The sequence below is a fragment of the Mesoplodon bidens genome (assembly GCF_964165515.1).
Source record: "Mesoplodon bidens genome assembly, chromosome: 1".
Lineage (NCBI taxonomy): Eukaryota > Metazoa > Chordata > Mammalia > Artiodactyla > Ziphiidae > Mesoplodon > Mesoplodon bidens.
This window is the reverse complement of record NC_138176.1, coordinates 27121444-27141868: the sequence shown is the minus strand read 5'-3', so window position 1 is coordinate 27141868 and position 20425 is coordinate 27121444. Positions and strand designations below refer to the sequence as shown.

Genomic DNA, 20425 nt, shown 5'->3' with positions numbered 1-20425 from the left:
CGAGGTCCCTCCGGGCTGTCGGACTCGCGAATGGCCCCTTTTCATTGGCAGCCGGAAGTAGGGCCCCGCCCCCTTTCGTACAGCTCTCATCTGTGACTGGCTCTCGGGCACCGGCTGGCCACACCTCCTCCCCTCGCACATACACAAGAGTCACGCGCCTTTCAGTTGGAAACTTGGCGTGCTGAGGAGGACGCTGGCCCTCGTCTCCCCGCCCATTTATCTTGCTATTGGTTCGCGGCGCCGCTCACGGCCACGCCCCCATTCCAGCCCCCTGGCAGGGAGGGCGGACGCCCGCTCGTGATTAGCTAGCTGGTTTGCCTGCCTCTCGCAGGAGCGGCTGGCACTTCTTCCCCCCTCTACCCCCTCCCGCCAGCCTCGAGGTTCCTGAGCTGGCCCAGGCCGAGTCAGTGTCAGTCAGGGAGGCGGACTGCTGAGCAGTGGGTGCGAACACTGCGTTGCAGTCTCGCCCAGGGGCCGGTGCCTGCGCTCGCGCCGCCGGGTGGGAAGGATGAAGCCGCAGCTGGAGCAGCCACCCTATGATTGGCTGGGGCACTTGTGAACCCGAAGTAAAGATGGCGGGCGGGCAGGCAGCCGCCGCACTGCCCACTTGGAAGATGGCGGCGCGCCGCAGCCTCAGCGCTCGCGGCCGGGGGGTCCTGCAGGCGGCGGCTGGACGGCTGTTGCCGCTGCTTCTGCTGAGCTGCTGCTGCGGCGCGGGCGGCTGCGCAGCGGCGGGCGAGAACGAGGAGACTGTGATCATCGGGTTGCGGCTGGAGGACACGAACGACGTGTCGTTCATGGAAGGGGGGGCGCTGCGGGTGAGCGAGCGGACCCGGGTCAAGCTGCGGGTGTACGGGCAGAACATCAACAACGAGACATGGTCCCGCATTGCTTTCACAGAGCATGAGCGGCGGCGCCACAGCCCGGGCGAGCGCGGGCTGGGGGGCCCTGCGCCGCCGGAGCCGGACAGCGGCCCCCAGCGCTGCGGCATCCGCACATCAGATATCATCATCTTGCCCCATATCATTCTCAATCGCCGTACATCAGGCATCATTGAGATCGAGATCAAACCGCTGCGCAAGATGGAGAAGAGCAAGTCCTATTACCTGTGCACGTCGCTCTCCACGCCAGCCCTGGGCGCCGGCGGCCCGGGGTCTGCGGGTGGCGCCGTCGGGGGCAAGGGCGGCTCCGGGGTGGCCGGGCTCCCGCCGCCCCCGTGGGCCGAGACCACCTGGATTTATCACGACGGCGAGGACACCAAGATGATCGTGGGGGAGGAGAAGAAGTTCCTGCTGCCTTTCTGGCTGCAGGTGATCTTCATTTCGCTGCTTCTGTGCCTATCGGGCATGTTCAGCGGCCTCAACCTGGGACTCATGGCCCTGGACCCGATGGAGCTGCGCATCGTGCAGAACTGCGGCACGGAGAAGGAGAAGAATTACGCCAAGCGCATCGAGCCCGTGCGCAGGCAGGGCAACTACCTGCTGTGCTCGCTGCTGCTGGGCAACGTGCTGGTCAACACCACGCTCACCATCCTGCTCGACGACATAGCTGGCTCAGGCCTCGTGGCGGTGGTGGTCTCCACCATCGGCATCGTCATCTTCGGGGAGATCGTGCCCCAGGCCATCTGCTCCCGGCACGGCCTGGCTGTGGGGGCCAACACCATCTTCCTCACCAAGTTTTTCATGATGATGACCTTCCCCGCCTCTTACCCCGTAAGCAAGCTGCTGGACTGCGTCCTGGGCCAGGAGATAGGCACCGTCTATAACCGGGAAAAACTGCTGGAGATGCTCCGGGTCACAGACCCCTACAACGACCTCGTAAAGGAGGAGCTGAACATCATCCAAGGGGCGCTGGAGCTCCGCACGAAGACCGTGGAGGACGTGATGACTCCCCTCCGGGACTGTTTCATGATCACCGGCGAAGCCATTCTGGACTTCAACACCATGTCGGAGATCATGGAGAGCGGCTACACTCGGATTCCAGTATTTGAGGGGGAGCGCTCCAACATCGTGGACCTCCTCTTTGTCAAAGACTTGGCCTTCGTGGATCCAGATGACTGTACTCCCCTGAAAACCATCACTAAATTTTATAACCACCCCTTGCACTTTGTTTTCAATGACACCAAGTTGGACGCTATGCTGGAAGAATTTAAGAAAGGTGGGAAATTTTGCTGTCTTTCATTGGCTTGCTCTTTCTCTCTCCATCCTCCTCCCTACTTGAGTTCTCTACCCTCAGAACAACCCCCCAAGGCGAATTGACCGGAATTTCTCTTCTCTTTTAATTGCAAAGTTGAAAGGATGGCATGGATTTGGGGATGGATTGAACTAGTAAGCGCTTCTAGGTTCTTTAAAAGCACAAGACTGCCATCACTTGCTTTTTCCCATATCAAAAAGCAGGGTTCCTATTTTCTGTGCATGGTACTCTTCCCCCCTGCAGTCTGGTCTTGAGAGGTCTGCTGCATTCATTGCCCGGATTCTGAGTGGGTAGATGAAAGTAGGGACCCGCTCGTGCCGTGCTATGCCATTTGGTTGACATGTACTAATTGCAGGCATTTGGAAAACGTTTAAACAGCTTTTCTAAACCCTATACAATCACTGGCGCTTCAGAGATTGGAAGTGCATTTTCAGTAATTTCTGTTCCTGGTTGTCTGGTGACCTGTGGGAGAGATTAGGGTCCGCTTTTGAGAATATGGTATGGGATAAGCCAGGTATCACCAAAAAAATTCACTCATTTGGATGACTTGCCTTAGCTAGAAAAGAGGGTTTTTTAAAAACTAAAGCTATTCGTTAATATATAACTTGGAAAGACTAGAGGTAAGTTACCTTTTATGAGGCTCTATCTTACCTAGCTTTCTTCACTATTTATGTTTACCTGACAACAAATAAAATTTCCCAAACCAAGTGTGGTTTTGGCAGAAAGCTTGGATCTTTAACAATGGGATGAATTCCTCTATTATGGTTTATTTATTTCCTGAGACTTTCTGGTTTAAAAGTGTTCTTTTTAACCTTGATCACCTGGTACATTAAATTGAAGCATGTCTCCAAGTCACTGTTCACTGTTCCAGGGAGTTTTGCCAGGGAAGAGAAGTGCAGAGTATGGTGTGCTCACCTTTCTCGCATCGTGGTATTTTTGGTTTGTTTTACCATGTAATGAACAGGTAAATAGCAACTCATACTATTATCACTGAAATTCTGGCTTTAAAAACTTTTCCAGTAAATAGCTAGTTTTGTTATTTGAAAGCCAAGGGATACTGAGTTTTTAAATTGTTATGATGCTGGTGCATGTTCATGTATTATGTTAGAATGTGTGTGTAACCTTTAATGAACCGATAGTCCTCAAAACTAACTCTTCCTTCTTCAAGTAGAATTTTGATCACTGATGGTGGTCTCTCCACTGAAAAAGGTCATGTGTAAGTGGTGACAGCTCACTGGATGTGATGATTTGAACATAGAGTGTGTAGTTGTCCTAATTCCATTTTCTTGCCTGAACGGTGTTCTCTCTGGAACAGAATCCCATCGCAGTAATTTTCAGATAAAGGAATAGAGCAGAATGTGCTTCAGAGATTGGTAATTTGCATTTAAAAGCAGAAGGAGATTCTTCTGGATTCTTAAACAGTAAAAAGAAAATGTCCATTATCTCTAGGTGACAAAGCTTCTTTGGGGACGTCATTATTCTTTCACTACTAAATTGCTAATTAGAGCATCTAACCAGTCTCTTCTTTCATTTTGCTGCAGTATCTGTAATATAGAAAAATATCTTGAAATGCTTGAAAATGGCTTTGAAATACTTTATTTTCTTTCTGTTGCTAAATTTCCCAATATTGATACAGATAATATAGTCTATGGTTTTTTATTATTATTCAGAATTTTTGCATATCTACTGATGGATTGGTAGCACTGGTGTGTACTCCCTGCTGAAGTCTTTTCTTCACTTCTGTGTCTTTTTTCACTTTGAGAATTTAGTTCTGCACCTTGCAACTCATTAATCCTTCCCCTAACTCAAAATTTCAAAATTTGCGTTATTTTGAAATTTGTTTCTGATTGTCCTTGAACAGTTTTCCTATGACTGATTTATTTTTACTAAGAACTTGTCCCTCTCCCCAAATTACTTCTCACAGAATTTTCTTTGAAATGTATCCTTTAAAGATTGAATTGCCAATATTTTCCCATGAATTTTTTTAAAAAATGATTTTATTTTTGGCTGCGTTGCATCTTCGTTGCTGCATGCGGGCTTTCTCTAGTTGCGGCGAGTGGGGGCTACTCTTCGTTGTGGTGCGCAAGGCTTCTCATTGCAGTGGCTTCTCTCTGTTGTGGAGCATGGGCTCTAGGTGCACGGGCTTCAGTAGTTGTGGCGCATGGGCTCAGTAGTTGTGGCTCGCGGGCTCTAGAGCACAGGCTCAGTAGTTGAGGCACACGGGCTCAGTTGCTCTGTGGCATGTGGGATCTCCCCAGACCAGGGCTCAAACCTGTGTCCCCTGCATTGGGAGGTGGATTCTTAACCACTGCACCACCAGGGAAGCCCTCCCCTGAATTATATTAAAAAAGAAATGCACAAGATGTTATTTTTGTCTGTAACCAGAATGATGTATTCAGTTAAGAAGATAGTACAGATTAAAGGTACATTCAAGCTAGTAGCATATTAGGGAGAGTGGGCAAAGAAAGTTGGTTGCAAATGGGAAATTTAAGCCATGATCTTAAAAGGATAGAGTGGGTGCTTGTTACTGAAACTGAAACTGTAGGAATAACTAATTTTTCACCTTCCCTTCCTTGATCTTTTTTTGATGAGTTTGGTCACTTTCACCTTACTAATAACTGTGTTATTTCTTTCTTTTGTGTTAGTTAAAATATTTCACCTGATTTTTTTTTTCTTTTTCATTTTCTAATTCAATTATGAAGTTATGTGAACAGTCAACCTGCTATTGTTTTTCTCTATTGAGTAATGGTGTGTGGGGTGGTTTGAAGGCTTTTTCTTCTTTTTTCCTCTTTCTTCTAACAACACCAACTGTAACTCTACCAAACTGGTTAGATCCTTAATCCAGATCTCATTGGAAATTATTCTTTCTAATTAAAAATGTCTGCATTGAAGCCTTTCCTGGATATAGCTCTACATCATTAGTCTGAATTATTCTTTACTAAGGAGGGGGAAAATTTCTGTAGTGTGGAAGGAAATGAAAAGCTACCTTTATGTAGTGTATGTAAATGTCTTCTTTCTAATGATTAGAAGTTTTTGCCTGGCTGCCAGGAAACTTACAGCTTTACTTGAGGTTGGAAGACAGTAATTATGCTAATTTTTACAGTTAGCTTACTATTATTATTACCTATTTATTTACTCTCTACCAGGTACAGGGCTTAGTGCTTTACATGTATCACCTTGTTTAAATCTGATAGCTGAGCAAAGCATCATCTCCATCTTACAAATGAGGAAATTGAGGCATAGGTGAAATGATGTGTTCAAGGTCATTCAGTAGTTTGTTGATTTGGGGTTTTAACTTGGTCTGTGTCACAGCCAAACCTGCCCTCTTAACCATTCTATTATGCTGATCCCCTTGATCCTGATTTTACATTTCTGTTTTAATTGAATGTGAGGTTTGGTCAAAGCATTGCCTCAGGGCTTCTTGAGAGCAACAAACACAGAAATGTATTTAGACATATATATGGCCTTAAACCCAGTGCTTCTGTGATGTTGTACCTAACAGTTGGTGTCCCCACTTTCACTGTTAAGTCAATTTTTGGCCTGTATGACCATAAATCTAAACAATTCCATTTCCACTATTTGCAGGTCAAGCATCAAGATTCACTTTGACAGTGTTTTATGCTAACACTGTGGTGTTTGACTAATAGCTGAAGTATGTAGTCATGTTTCACTCTTAGTCTCATATCTGTTTGTGTTGCAAGGCTGACCCAAATCCAGTTTTGTGTTTCAATCTTGATTTTATTTACATCTTTTGTAGCCACTTATGTGACAAACGGTTGCCAGGGAGCATCCTGTACAGCCCTGCCCCCCTGTGGTCCACGCCGTCAGTCTTTTTCTTTTGTGAGTTTTATAGTTATTTATAAATCTAAAACAGAGAGTAAAAGTAAATCCCACTAGTGGATTATGAGAATTTTGGAAAAAACATCTAAAGCAACGTAGTGTAGAGGAAGGAAGACTTAAATAAGGTTGCTACCTTTGTGTGCAGAAAGTGCCCTGGACGCTCTCCCTATACCTGACAAAACCTTCCTAACAAAAGGTAGTGGGCTCTGAGCCACCTAGTTGTTTGTTTGTTTTGCTTTGTTTTGTTTCTTTTAGCTTTGTAACAATTGCATTCCAGTATTGCAGAGCTCACTGGCTGTTTCATAGCTGCTAGAGACAGACAGGCTGTTTTTTAGCTTTTTTAAAACTAGGAACAGGTAAGCTCATCAGATAATGTTCTTTAAGGGAAGAATGCAATGTGTAGTTTTCACTTACAACATTTGGTGTACAATTCTCTCTTCCTATAACACAAGTCTTTCCATATTAATGTGCTGAGAGTTTAATATTTAAAACTTTTTTCCTCACCAAATAAAGTGTTCCACTTGCCTAGAATCTAGGAGGATGTCTTTATTGATGTTTAAAAGTATGAATGGTGTTGAGGGTGAAGGGGTGGATGTATTTGTTTCTTTGAGCTTGTATGTTTATTAACTTTTTGCAATAACACATGTGATACTCTTATAATTTTGCATATTTTTAGAACATCATTTTGAAACATCCAGATAGTATAGAACCAGAGCTGGAAGTCAGGCAGCTCATGGATCATCCAGTCCAGTGTTTGTGAAGGTTACCAGATGATAAAACTTACTTGGATCACTTATTAAGAATTAGTTCCTAAGCCTCACTCAGAGACCTCCTCAACCAGAATCTCTTAGGGAAGGGGGTTTGGAATCCATACTGTTAACAGTTACTCTGAGGTAATTCTTGTGATTAGGTGAGTTTAGGAAACATTGGTCTAGTCAACCTCTTAAATAAGGAAAGTAAACCCTGAGGAGAGAAAGCTAAGTGACTTGCTTAGGGCTACCCACCTAGCTAATAGCATCAACAGGACTAAAACCTATGTCCCTGACTCTAGCATGGAGTTCTCTCCATTCCAACAAGCAGGACTTCTGGTTCCAAGTTCAAGGTACCTTTAAACTCTTGTTAAAGGCAGCCGCATCACTGAAAAAGCAAATACATAGGTTTGCCATTGGTTTTATTTGCCTTGTGATTTTTCATGTCAATAGTTTCGATATCCAGCATTCAAACCATCTTTGACGGGCATTTTGTTACATGGAAAATAAGTCTGAATGTGTGACCTCATTTTATTTTAGTTTACTTTAATTGAGTTTTTCTACTCTGCTAAGGTTAGACTACGAGTGTGTTTTAAGAAATGGGTATTGATATCTACCTGAAGCCTCAGGTAGTTCAGTGTAAGCTATTTCTTTTTCTTTTGAGTTAACTTGTTTTAGATATCCTCGAATGATTTTGTTGTTGTTGTTGTTATTTCTTCTGTGACAGTAATGAAGATTGGATTTGGGACTATGGGGTGAAACTTCTTTGGCGCTTTTAATTTTTGTTCAGGGTACAGGTCTGTGAAGTTTCCATTGAAATAGTCATCAAAGCGTTTGAAGCATGTGTTCCATTCATACATCTGTGGGCCCCTTTTTTCAGGTTTTTTATAATGTAAGCTAAATTCTTTCAGATGATCCAGTCTGACTTGGGGGTTATTTGTATTAGAATCACCGAAGCCTTTTAGGTCAGTAGACACCATAGGTGAATATCAGCTCTGACTTAGTATGATCTGGACAAAACAGGAAAGGATCTTGTTTTGCTTTTTCTTTTGGTTTTTATGGGGATTACTTAGCACCTGCCCCTTCCCCTCAAAAGGGCCTCAGAATTATTTAAATTCTGAAACATTCCAAACTACTGTGACTTACCCGTGAATTTTAATTATTAGCAAACCTAAACAAGTTTAAAATATTTTTAACCAGGAAAATGCACAAAATAGACTGAGCCAACGTAATATTTTATGGTTTTGTTCGCTTTTGAACTACTTAAACTTTTAAGAACAAACCTCTGGACTCAAATTAGATGTTTACAGTACCTTAGTTACATATAAAGTAGTATATTTCTTTCTAAAGGGCCCTTTTCTCTAAATGCATGTATTTTAATTGGTAGTCAGCATCAATTCCAGTAAGATTTGCTTGGCATATAAAGAACATTTATTAAACTAAATACATGGAAATGGATGACTGGGATTGAATACAATTTTAGTATTGTCTTTTCATCATCTTTTTCTCAGAACGCAAATGCAAAACCCCAAATCCTACCAACACTGCAAAGGAGAGACAATAAGCATTCTTTCTTTCAAATCACATCACTGGCACCTCCAGAATGTCTACATAGAGAGATGTTAGGGGTGGCAGGCTGTGGAAGGGGAAGAAAGAACAAGCATCTTCTGTAGATGATATGTTTATTAGATTGGCTTAGGGCTTGATGGAGATAATGGGGGTGCTGACTCTCCCCCACTTTTACATCTGTGCAACCGTTGATCATAAATACTGCTGTAATGATGGTGAGATCCTCATTTCTTCATACTTAACCCCCTCTTGCTGTCAGACCTAGGTGGGATTTTTTTTTTTTTTTTTAATTCACATCCTGTGGGGAGGATACCACCTGCTAGCATAAAGGTTAAGAAAAATGTGCTCTTCCTGGATCTACTTTGGACAAGTAACTTAGCCTCTTTAAGCCTCAGTTTTTTCCATAGTAAAATGGGATATTTTGTAACTCATAAGGTACTTAGTAAGGATTCATGTGATAATGAATATGAAAATGCTTCTAGTAGTACTTGGCACTTAGTGCTCAGTTAACCATTATCTTTATGTAATGGCTCTGTAGACTCTTCCACGTTGTTCTTGGTCTTTCTCTAGACTAAAGATTGCAAGTCAAGAGAGACACCTTGGGCCATGTGTGCTGACAGTTGTTATGAATTTTGAAATCTTTTTTTTTTTGGCCGCTGCGGTTGGCGGGATCTTAGTTCCCCAACCAGGGATTGAACCCGGGCCACGGCAGTGAAAGAGCCGAGTCCTAACCGCTGGACCGCCAAGGAGTTACCCTGGATGTTGAAATCTTGAAAGTGGCTAATTGTTAGGTTTTTCTTTTTATTGTGATTGAATTCTAGGCTTTTTTAGCGGTTGCTGTTACTTATGAGATGGCCACATGTGTATATATTTTTAAGGAAAACAAGGCAATTGATTACATGTTCTACCCTCCTTAGAGTAAGAATGCTGAATTTTAAAAAATTCTTCATTCTCCTTAACTGTAAGTGACTGAAAAAAACAACAGAGTTTAAAAGAAATAGAACAAGTGCTCATGGATTTTGGAAACCTTTGAATAACTAGAGTTTGAAGACTAAAGGAAGATCTTAGATTACTCAGATAAAATCTTTTAACATTGATTACATCAAAAGCGTAAAAAATGGCAATGTCTAATATAGCAAGTTTTTGTTGCTTATAGCAATGTAACTTTTTAAATACTTTTAGAAGGCAACCAGGAGTCATAAAAATGTCCTACAAAGGGTTTAGTAATATCCCCTGGAAATCTTAATTCAGTGATATAATTCAAGAGAAGAAAAGAGCTATGTTGGCTTTTCATGTTGTATGTATATTGCAAAAAAAAAAAAAAAAGAAATCTAGAAATAGTGAAAAATTCGAGATAACTTAAATATATCTAACACTTCAAGACGGACATGGAGGGGAAGGAGTTAAGAAAATTGTAGGTGTCAACTAATCACAACCATTTAATGATCATTTTGAAAGCCATGTAGCAGTATGGGAAAATTTTTGCTGATTATTTTGCATAGATTATCAATATGTAAAAATATACATGTATACGGACTGAAAGGAAACATGGAAAAAGTGTTAATTGTTGATGTGTTAGGATAGGGTAATCATAGCCAGTCTTTGCAAAATTCCCTTTGTTAACCTTGTAGAATAACATACCTGGAAAAAATTCACATCTGCTGAGAACATTATGAGTCCTGGGCTTAGGGAAAACTAACCTTTACTAACAGAGAACTCATATTATTCCATTTCTCCTTAGGAACATTTTACTGCTGAAACAAATGGTTACTTTAAATTTTTTTTAAATTGAGATATAATTCACATACCACAAAATTCACCCTTTTAAAGTGTACAACCTGGTGATTTTTAGTGTATTCACAAGGTGTACAGCCATCACTACTGTCTACTTCCAGAACATTTTCTACTCCAGAAAGAAACCCATCAGTAGTCACTTTCCATTCTCCTCTCCCCACAGTCCCTGGAAAGTGTTAATCTACTTTCTGTCTCTATGAATTTGCCTGTTCTGGACATTTCATATAAATGAAAGCAAACACAATGTGGCCTTTTCTGTCTGGCTTCTTTTACTTAGTGTAGTGTTTTCAAGATTCATCCATGTACATCCATATGGCATGTATCAGTACATCCAAGTACATACATGTAGCATGTATCAGTATTTCATTCATTCTTTTTTTTTTTTTTTTTTTTGTGGTGTGTGGGCCTCTCACTGTCGTGGCCTCTCCCGTTGCGGAGCACAGGCTCCGGACGCGCAGGCTTAGCGGCCATGGCTCACGGGCCCAGCCGCTCCGCGGCATGTGGGATCCTCCCGGACCGGGGCATGAACCCGTGTCCCCTGCATCAGCAGGCAGACTCTCAACCACTGCGCCACCAGGGAAGCCCCAATTCATTCATTTTTTATGGTCAAATAATATTCTGTTTTATGGATATACCACATTTTGTTTATCCACCCATCAGTAGATGGACATTTAGGCTGTTTCTAGTTTTTGGTCATTATAAATAATGCTACTGTGACTACTGGTATACATGTTTTTGTGTGGACATAAGTTTTCAATTCTCTTGGGTGGATAACTAGAAGTAGGCTGTCTGGGCCATATGGTAACTCTATTTTTAACTCGTTGAGAAACTGCCGAACTGTTTTCCAAAGTGGCTGTACCATTTTACATTCCCACCAGTAAGGTATGAGAGTTCCAATTTCTCCATATTCTTGCCAACTCTTGTTATTGTGATTTGTTTGTTTGTTTGTTTAATTATAGCCATCCTAGTAGGTGTGAAGTGGTATCTCATTGTGTTTTTTGTTTTTGTGTTTTTTGGCTGGGCTGGGTCTTAGTTGCGGCACATGGGATCTTTAGTTGCGGCATGCATGTGGGATCTAGTTCCCTGACCAGGGATTGAACCCAGGCCCCCTGCATTGGGAGCGCAGAGTCTTTAGCCACTTGACCACCAGGGAAGTCCCGTCTCATTGTGGTTTTGATTTGTATTTTCCTAATGGCTAATGATGTTGAGCATCACTTCATGTGCTTATTGGCCATTTGTTTATCTTTTTTGGAGAAAAGTCTCTTCAGATATTTTGCCCATTTTTAATTGTGTCTTTTTATTATTGAATTGTAATAGTTCTTTATGTATTCTACATACTAGTTTCTTACCAGGTATATAACTTGCAAATATTTTCTCATATTCTGTGGGTTGTCTTTTCACTTTCTTGGTAGTAACCTTTGAAGCAGAAAAGTTTTAATTTTGATGAAGTCCAATTTCTTTCTTTCTTTTTTTTCTTTTGTTGCTTTGTTTTTATTGTCATATCTAAGAAACCATTGTCCAGTCCCAGGTCACAAAGTTTTTTTTGTTTTTTTTTAAATTAGTTTCTGCTTTATAACAAAGTGAATCAGTCATACATATACATCTGTTCCCACATCCCTTCCCTCATGCATCTCCCTCCCTCCCACCCTCCCCATCCCACCCCTCCAGGCGGTCACAAAGCACCGAGTTGATCTCCCTGTGCTCTGCGGCTGCTTCCCACTATCTATCTACCTTACGTTTGGTAGCAGGTCACAAAGTTTTATGCCTGTGTTATCTTCTAAGACTTTCATAGGTTATCTTTTACATTTAGGCCTTTAATCCATTTTGAGTTAATTTTTGTATGTGCTGTGAAATAGGGGTCTAACTTCATCCTTTTGCATGTGAATATCATGTTGTTCCAGCACCATCTGTTGAAAAAACTACCTTTTCCCCATTGAATTATCTTGGCATCCTTGTCACAAGTCAGTTTACCATAAATGTGAGGGTTTATTTCTGGATTCTAAATTCTGTTCCACTGATCTATGTCTTCATATGTCAGCACCACACTCTTTTGGTTCTTGTAGCTTTTTACTAAGTTTTTTTTTTTTAATAAATACATTTATTTATTTTTTAAATAAATTTTTTAATGTATTTACTTACTTATTTTTGGCTGCATTGGGTCTTCATTGCTGTGCATGGGCTTTCTCTAGTTGTTGCGAGCAGGGGCCACTCTTCCTGCAGTGCGCTGGCCTCTCATTGCAGTGGCCTCTCCTGTTGTGGAGCGTGGGCTCCAGGCGTGTGGGCCTCAGCAGTTGCAGCATGTGGGCTCAGTGGTTGTGGCTCATGGGCTCAGTTGCTCCACGGCATGTGGGATCCTCCTGGACCAGGGATCGAACCCATGTCCCCCGCATTGGCAGGCAGATTCTCAACCACTGCGCCACCAGGGAAGTCCCTTGTACTAAGTTTTGAAATCGGGAAGTATGAATTCTCCAACTTTGTCTTTTTCATGGTGATTTTGATTGTCAGGATTGCTTGCATTTCTGTATGAATTTTTCATGGATCTTCTTGTCCATTTCTGCAAAGGCAGTTGGAATTTTGATAGAGATTGCATTGAATCTGTAGATCAATTTGGGGAGTATTGCAGTGTTAACAATATTAAATCTTTCATCCATGAATATGGGATATCTTTCCATTTATTTAGGACTTCTTTAATTTCCTTCAACAATGTTTTGTATTTTTCAGTGTATTTGAAATCTTTTTGTTAAATAAAATACTTGGAATAAAAATTTTTTGATGCTATTGTAAATGGAATTGTTTTATTACTTTTATTTTTAGATTGTTCATAGGTAGTATATAGAAATATAATCTATTTCTGTATATTGATCTTGTAGGCTGCAACCTTGCTGAACTCATTTATTAGGTAACACATGGTTCTTAAAATAAGAAAGTGCTTTTCAAAAATATGTGAATTTTGGGGGGGTTACCTTATGTTTCATTTGATTGTAGTGGACTTTATTTTTTCCTTAAAAAAAGTTAATCATTTTTACTTAACACTTTCATATGTATAGAGTGAAGCTCTATTGACGACTGACATTGTCATTCTTTGGGAAATTTGTTAGGAAAGAGTAACATTTCTATTTCAGATTCAGATTAGATATACAAAAAAAGAAATAGGCTGTATGAAATGTGTCAAAGAGACCAAAAATATAGCTGGCTGGAGCTTGGGAATTTAAAAGTTAATTTGTTTCTGTCTAATGTTTAGAGTGGTTTTGTATCAGACTTGGGATTTGGGCTAGAAGATGAGCACAGAAAAGGCTGCATTTGCTTAGTATCTAAGTGGTTCTGTAGTGCCTTTCTTCTCCAGGCCCCATTTTACCAAGGGTTTTTCTTTGGGTCGTTTATACAGAGACTAGGAAAAACCCTGACTTTTAGTCATTCTGCATTTCGTACTGTCATTGTCAGTATGATTCTTGAGGTTTTGGGGTACCAGGTAACCAGAAGAGACAAAATGAAACTCTATGCTCTTTTTTTTTTTTTTTTTTCTTTTTTTGTGCGGGGAGTGCGGGGGTGGGGGGGGGGCTGGTAATCTGAGAGAGAGAATGTTTTCCCATGCTAGCAAAGACAGACTGAGGGCATCATCTGATCTTTATGGGAGTGTGCAAAGCCTCAGTTTTTCCATTTGCCCATCTGCAATCATAAAAACAATGTGCTGACTCAACTTGGAGCCTCTGCAGAATGGCATTCGGGGCTTAGGCAGTACTGAGAACCATACAAGAGATGGAAGTATTTGAGCAGGTTTTTAGAGGTAACATTAAAAACAGCTAGAATGAGAAAACATGCTCTCTCATCTCCTTCAAGATTTGCTTCCTTTAGTCACTAGTGTACCACCTTGATTTAAGGCATGGCAGGAATAATCTGGTCTCTATAGAGTTGATTACTGAGCAGAGAGATTTTTCTTGCTCCAGTGGTTATACTTTAGGGGCATGAGATTGTTTGCGGTGGGGGTGAGATTCTGCTGCAAGCAAATCAATTGGGTAAAATACTATTACCATCATATTGTGTGGGCCATCTGCTAAGTTTTTTCTTTAAAATTTTTACTTCCTTCTTCCTGTGTACATACATTTACCTGCAAAGGCTAGAAGAACATTTACTAAAATATTAATTGAAAATGACTACCTCTTGATGGTGGGTTTTAGGGGAGGAAGTATGTTTTTCTTTGTTGCTTGAAGTTTTTTTTTTTAATTTTTTTATTGAAGTGTAGTTGATTTACAATATTGTGTAAGTTTAGGGTGTACAGCACAGTGATTCAGTTATATTCTTTTTCAGATTCTTTTCCCTTATAGGTTATTAGTTCCCTGTGCTATATAGTAGGTCCTTGTTAATTCTTTTTTTTTTTTTAATTTTATTTATTTTTGGCTGTGTTGGGTCTTAGTTGCTGCGCGTGGGCTTTCTCTAGTTGTGGTGAGTGGGAGCTACTCTTCATTGCAGTGTGCGGGCTTCTCATTGGTGACTTCTTTTGTTGTGGAGCATGGGCTCTAGGCGTGCGGGCTCAGTAGTTGTAGCACACGGGCTCAGTAGTTGCGGCACAGGTTCTAGAGCACGGGCTCAGTAGTTGTGGCACATGGGCTCAGTTGCTCCACAGCATGTGGGATCCTCCCGGACCAGGGATCGAACCTGTGTCCCCTGCATTGGCAGGCGGATTCTTAAGCACTGTGCCAGCAGGGAAATCCTGATTATCTATTTTATACATATGTTAATCCCATCATGTTTTTTTTTTTTTTTTTTTTTTTTTTTTTTTGCGGTAGGCGGGCCTCTCACTGTTGTGGCCTCTCCCCTTGAGGAGCACAGGCTCCGGACGCACAGGCTCAGCGGCCATGGCTCACGGGCCTAGCCGCTCTGCGGCATGTGGGATCTTCCCAGACCGGGGCATGAACCCGTGTCCCCTGCATCGGCAGGCGGACTCTCAACCACTGCGCCACCAGGGAAGCCCATGTTGTTTTTTTTTAAGCACGTGTTTTGTAATGTTTGGGGAAAAATGAAATCCATTAAAATTTTATTAAAAGTGTAAATTTTGTGACTTGAACTACTGATTTTGATATTTAAGTGAAATTCAGTGTACTTAGGTGAAACTTATCCTTTTTTTCCTAGGAAATATGGAATATTTTGTCATAATGCAACCATGCTGTCATTTGTGCCATTTTATCTTCCTCACTGGAATCCTTAGTGTTTGGAGTGAAAAACGAATATCATTTTAAAACCCATAAGGTGTGTGTGTTTATGCATACATGTGTGTGAGTGCACGTGTGCATGTACAACAGCTTAGCAAAATTAATATTGTATTTGAAAAAAAGGAATTTAGATTTTTGTGTTGCATTTGTTTTCAAAACATGTTATCATTTGACAAAATCCAGTTTAGATTTGTATCTGGACTGCCTGGAATGAAGCTGTTTGATACTTACTTGATTGCCCTTATTAAATAAAAGATTGGTGAAGTAGTTGAGTTTCACCTACATTTGTACTTTTAGCATAAAGTAATCCCGAGATATCTCTCACTTGGGGACATTGAGATTCTGGAAACTGATGCTTCCTTTTATCTATAGAAATCATCCTATAAAGGACAGGGAACCCTACTCAGCACTCTGTGGTGACCCAAATGGGAAGGAAATCCAAAAAGGAGGGGATATATGTATACATACAGCTGATTTACTTTGCTGTACAGCAGAAACTAACACAACATTGTAAACCAACTATACCCCAGTTAAAAAAAAAAAAAAGAAATCATCACTGTAAAACCAGTAATAATTATTAAAAGGGGACAAAAGAGTAAAAGGAATGTACTGGAACAATACATGCTTGAAGCTCAGTAGTTTCCAGACTACCTTATACATTTGCTACAATAAAAAGACTTTTTAACTTTGATGAGATCAGGTATTTCTTTGATTATATTCCTATGAAATTATACACCTGTTATACATCATTTATCTCAGATAGATAAAAATAGGTGAGTTTCTTTCTTTTTCTGAACGTATACAGAAACTTTATATTTATTTATAGGATAAGTTAGCTGTCATTTAGGCATCTTTCCTAAAGTGTGTTTTCAAATGAGATAAAATAATGACAGTGGATTTTGCCTCTATTCCTTTTATCTAGCTTCCCAAGAAAACTAAGCATTTTAGGAAGTGAAATTGATGTTTGCTTTCTTACAAACAGTAGTGTTCTTAAATAGTCCCATGCATATTAGGCAGTCAGATAAATTTATTATTACTCAGTTCCTTGATATTTAAAAATATACAGAAGTTTTGGCATGGTTACTCTACAGTGAAGCTCATCAGTTGACACGGAACCTTTGCCAGCATTTAAGCATAACCCTCTTAAATATAAATGGACAGCCAAACATCTCCGGATGTTTGAGGAGAGCCTCCAACAGTCTCATAGTGAGACTAAACAAACAGAAAAAAGAATGTTAATTGACGTAAGCTGGTTTAGCACACGTTAGCTAAAATCCAACAAACCAAGTTCTCACTACAGGTATTACTTTCTCTGACCTCTTAAGGCCACTTACCAAACCAGCTGTTAGTAGCAAACTGTGAAGACTTGCTGCCTCTTCATACATGGTACAGATAGAATCTTTCCTGTATTCATTCAACCCACCTGGTTGTTTGAGGCTCCCAACTAGGGCGAATGTTGTAAATACTTCCTTAAAGCTTCCTTAGCGTCACTGCATGTGCAGAGGCCAATGTAGGCATTTCTGGCAGAGTTATGTGTGTTCAGGAATGGTTACCTGTCTAGTTTTCCTTTATCCTTTTACTACAAGATTTCCTAAGGAACAGGTAGTTACTTCCTTTTCCTTGCCCCTGGGTTCATCTTTAATCCTCTGCAGTCTGGCTTCAAACTGTCATGACCAGTGACTCCTTTTATTGTCAAATCGACATCTTGGTTGTCATCCTTCCTCACTTCCTTGACCCCTTTGCTGCTTTTCACATTCAGGTTAGCTCTTCAGCACAGTCTTGTTTCTCTTCCTGTTTCTCTGACGCCTTCCTTTTCCTTTTAGATTCCTGATTTCTTCCTTCCATTTCTAATTGAGCATTCCCCAAGATTTTGTCTTTATCTTCCATGGTCTTTTTCCATCTTTAGAATGTTTTCTTTGACTCACTTTTAATCCTTAAGCATTTATTCAGTATCATAATAAAAAAAACTGTGTGGGATGCAAAGATGACTTAGATATTTTTCCTGTTCTCAAGTAACTTGTAATACATGGGAACTTTATACTCTCTTTGCCCCCTGTATCTTGTTACCAAATTTAATTGACATTGTTTGAAAATACCTCTCACAGTTTTTGTTTTCTTCCCATTCCAGCTTCTACTACTGCAGCCCTTAGTTGCTTTTATTTGTGCCTCATTCAGTGCCTACTCTGTCTTAGGTGCTCCATAAGTGCATTTTCAATGAATGAATGAATCAATCTCTTCATCTTGATTATTGTAAAACTTCCAGGATTGCTCCCCTTATTTTGTCTATTTCATCAAGTATGCCTCTACTAAGTTGATCTTCCTTAAACATAATTTTCATCTTACTAGTTTATTAGAAACCTCCTGTAATCAAAATAGTACGATATCATCTTCCGTGGACCGAACTGTCACCCCCGCACCCCCAATCATATGTTGAAGTCCCCAGTGTGATGGTATTTGGAGGTGGAGCCTTTGGGAGGTAATTGGGGTTAGATGAGGTCATGAGGGTAGGGCCCTCATGATGGGGTTCGAGGAAGAAGGAGACAGAGGTTACCCTCTCTCTGCCATGTGAGGACACAGGAAGAGGGCTCTCACCAGGAACTGCTGGCTCTCTGCCAGCACCTTGATCGTGGACATCCCAGCCTCTGGAACTGTGAGAAATAAATGTCGGTTGTTTTTGCCATTCTCTATAGTATTTTGTTATGGTAGCTCAAGCAGACTAATACGTTGTCTTTTTACCTATCAAAATAGCCAGGATAGAAAAAAATGATAAAAGTAAGATGAATGAGTTCCAAATGTCTGCTATACAACATTGTATCCATAGTTAACAATACTACATTGTACACTTAAAATTTTGTTAAGAGGGTAGATCTCGTATTAAGCATTCTTACCATAATGAAATCAAATTGAAACTAAAAGAGAGAATGATAGTGTACAGTTATCAAGGCCCCATGACCTCTTCTCTGACTGCATCTCCTACTACTTTTTCCCTGACTCTTTGTTTCGACCACAGTGGCCTTCTGGCTGTTTCTTGGATACTGGGGGCATTCTAGGCCTGCTTTAGGGTCTTTGTAGTTGCTGTTCCCTGTCCCTGGAATGCCCTTCCCCCAGATAGCTTTATGGCTCGCTTCCTTCCTTCAGATCTTTACTCAGATTTCACCAAGTCAGTGAGGCTGTCTGTGGCCTTCCTATCTAAAATTTCAGTCCCTCCTCTGCAATGGTCATCTGCTTTCCCTTCTTTATTTTTTTCTTCCTTTGCCCCATACTATATCATATCTTTTTTTTTTTTTTTTTTGCGGTGCGCGGGCCTCTCACCGCTGCGGCCTCTCCCGTTGTGGAGCACAGGCTCCGGACGCGCAGGCCCCGCGGCCATGGATCACGGGCCCAGCCGCTCCGCGGCACGTGGGATCCCCCCAGACTGGGGCACGAACCCGCGTCCCTCTCACTGGCAGGCGGACTCCCAACCACTGAGCCACCAGGGAAGCCCTATATCATATCTTTTGTTTACTTTTTTTTCTTTTTTAATTTTAAATTTTTTGGCCTGCTTCTCTCACCAGAACATATGCTCCATGAGGGCAGGGACTTTTGTCTGTCTTGCTCCCACCTGTATTCCCAGGGCCTACAACAGGGCTGGGCACAAAAAATATTGTTGAATGATTGAAGTGAATATTATTGAGGGTGTGGTGTGAGACTCTGTTATAATATTAATGGTGTGATGATCTTCCTAGAAGGTAATTTGGCAATATGCTTAAGAACCTGATGCTTTTTGCACGCCCTTTCGTCTAGTAGCTCTACTTAAAGAAATCTCATCACAGGAACTATCAGAAATGCATGTAAAACTTAAAACATAGAGATGCTCATCTAAAAATATTTTTTTAATTATAAACTTTTATGAATTAAAAAAATTATGGTAGATACACATACAATATACCATCTTAACCATTTTTAAGTGTATAGTTTAGTAGCGTTAAGTACACTCTCATTGTTGTGCAAACCAATCTTCAGAACTCTTTTCATCTTGCAGAACTAAAACTCTGTACCCATTAAACAACGACTCCCCATCCCTCCCCACCCCAGGCCCTGGCAACCACCATTCTACTTTGTCTCTGAATTTGACTACACTGGGTACCTCACGTGAGTGGAATCATACAGCGTCTTTTGTGACTGGCTTATTTCACTTAGCATAATGTCCTCAAGGTTCATCCATGTCGTAGTGTATGTTAGAATTTACTTCCTTATTAAGGCCAAATAATATTCCAGTGTGTGTATATAGCATCTTTTTTTTTTAGTCCATTCATCCATCAGTAGACACTTGGGTTGCTTCCACTTTTTGACTATTGAAAATAATGTAGCTATGAATATGAGTGTACAAATACCTGCTCAAGTCCCTGCTTTCAGTTCTTTTGAGTATATACCCAGAAGTGGAATTGCTGGATCATATGGTTATTCTATTTTCAATATTTTGAGGAGCTAAATTTTTTTTTTTCTTTTTTTTTTTTTTGTGGTACGTGGGCCTCTCACTGTTGTGGCCTCTCCCGTTGCGGAGCACAGGCTCTGGACGCACAGGCTCAGTGGCCATGGCTCATGGGCCTAGCTGCTCCGCGGCACGTGGGATCTTCCCGGACTGGGGCATGAACCCGTGTCCCCTGCATCGGCAGGGGGACTCTCAACCACTGCGCCACCAGGGAAGCCCTAAATATTTTTTTTAAATAGCAAAAATTTATAAACAATCTAAAAATCTAGTATTTAGGAATGGTGAAGCAAATCTGGATGTGTACATTTGATGCAACCATTTAGAGTAATGTAAGGTTTTTAATAACATACGAAAATGATTATTTTAAGTAAAAAAAAGCAACATGGGCTCAGCTATGATTCTAAAACTACATAAAAAGATGGTAGGGGGACTTCCCTGGTGGTGCAGTGGTTGGGAATCTGCCTGTCAATGCAGAGGACACGGGTTCCATCCCTGGCCCGGGAAGATCCCATATGCCGTGAAGCAACTAAGCGCGTGTGCCACAACTACTGAGCCTGCGCCCTAGAGCCTGTGAGCCACAACTGCTGAGCCACGTGCCACAA

The 20425-nt window shown here is 41.2% G+C and overlaps 1 protein-coding gene across 4 annotated transcripts in view; it reads left to right on the top strand.

The window, feature by feature from the left end:
- Positions 1 to 305: 305 nt before the first annotated feature.
- Positions 306 to 20425, top strand: part of CNNM2 (cyclin and CBS domain divalent metal cation transport mediator 2) — a 153820-nt gene continuing 133700 nt past the window's right edge. For all 4 annotated transcript variants that reach the window (XR_014015369.1, XM_081228477.1, XM_081228476.1 and 1 more), the window contains exon 1: positions 306 to 2157. Coding sequence is in view for 3 of the 4 variants with exons in the window: in XM_081228477.1 (XP_081084603.1) it covers positions 537 to 2157 (1621 nt within the window). In the remaining variant the exon portion in view is untranslated. The remainder of the gene's footprint in view (positions 2158 to 20425) is intronic.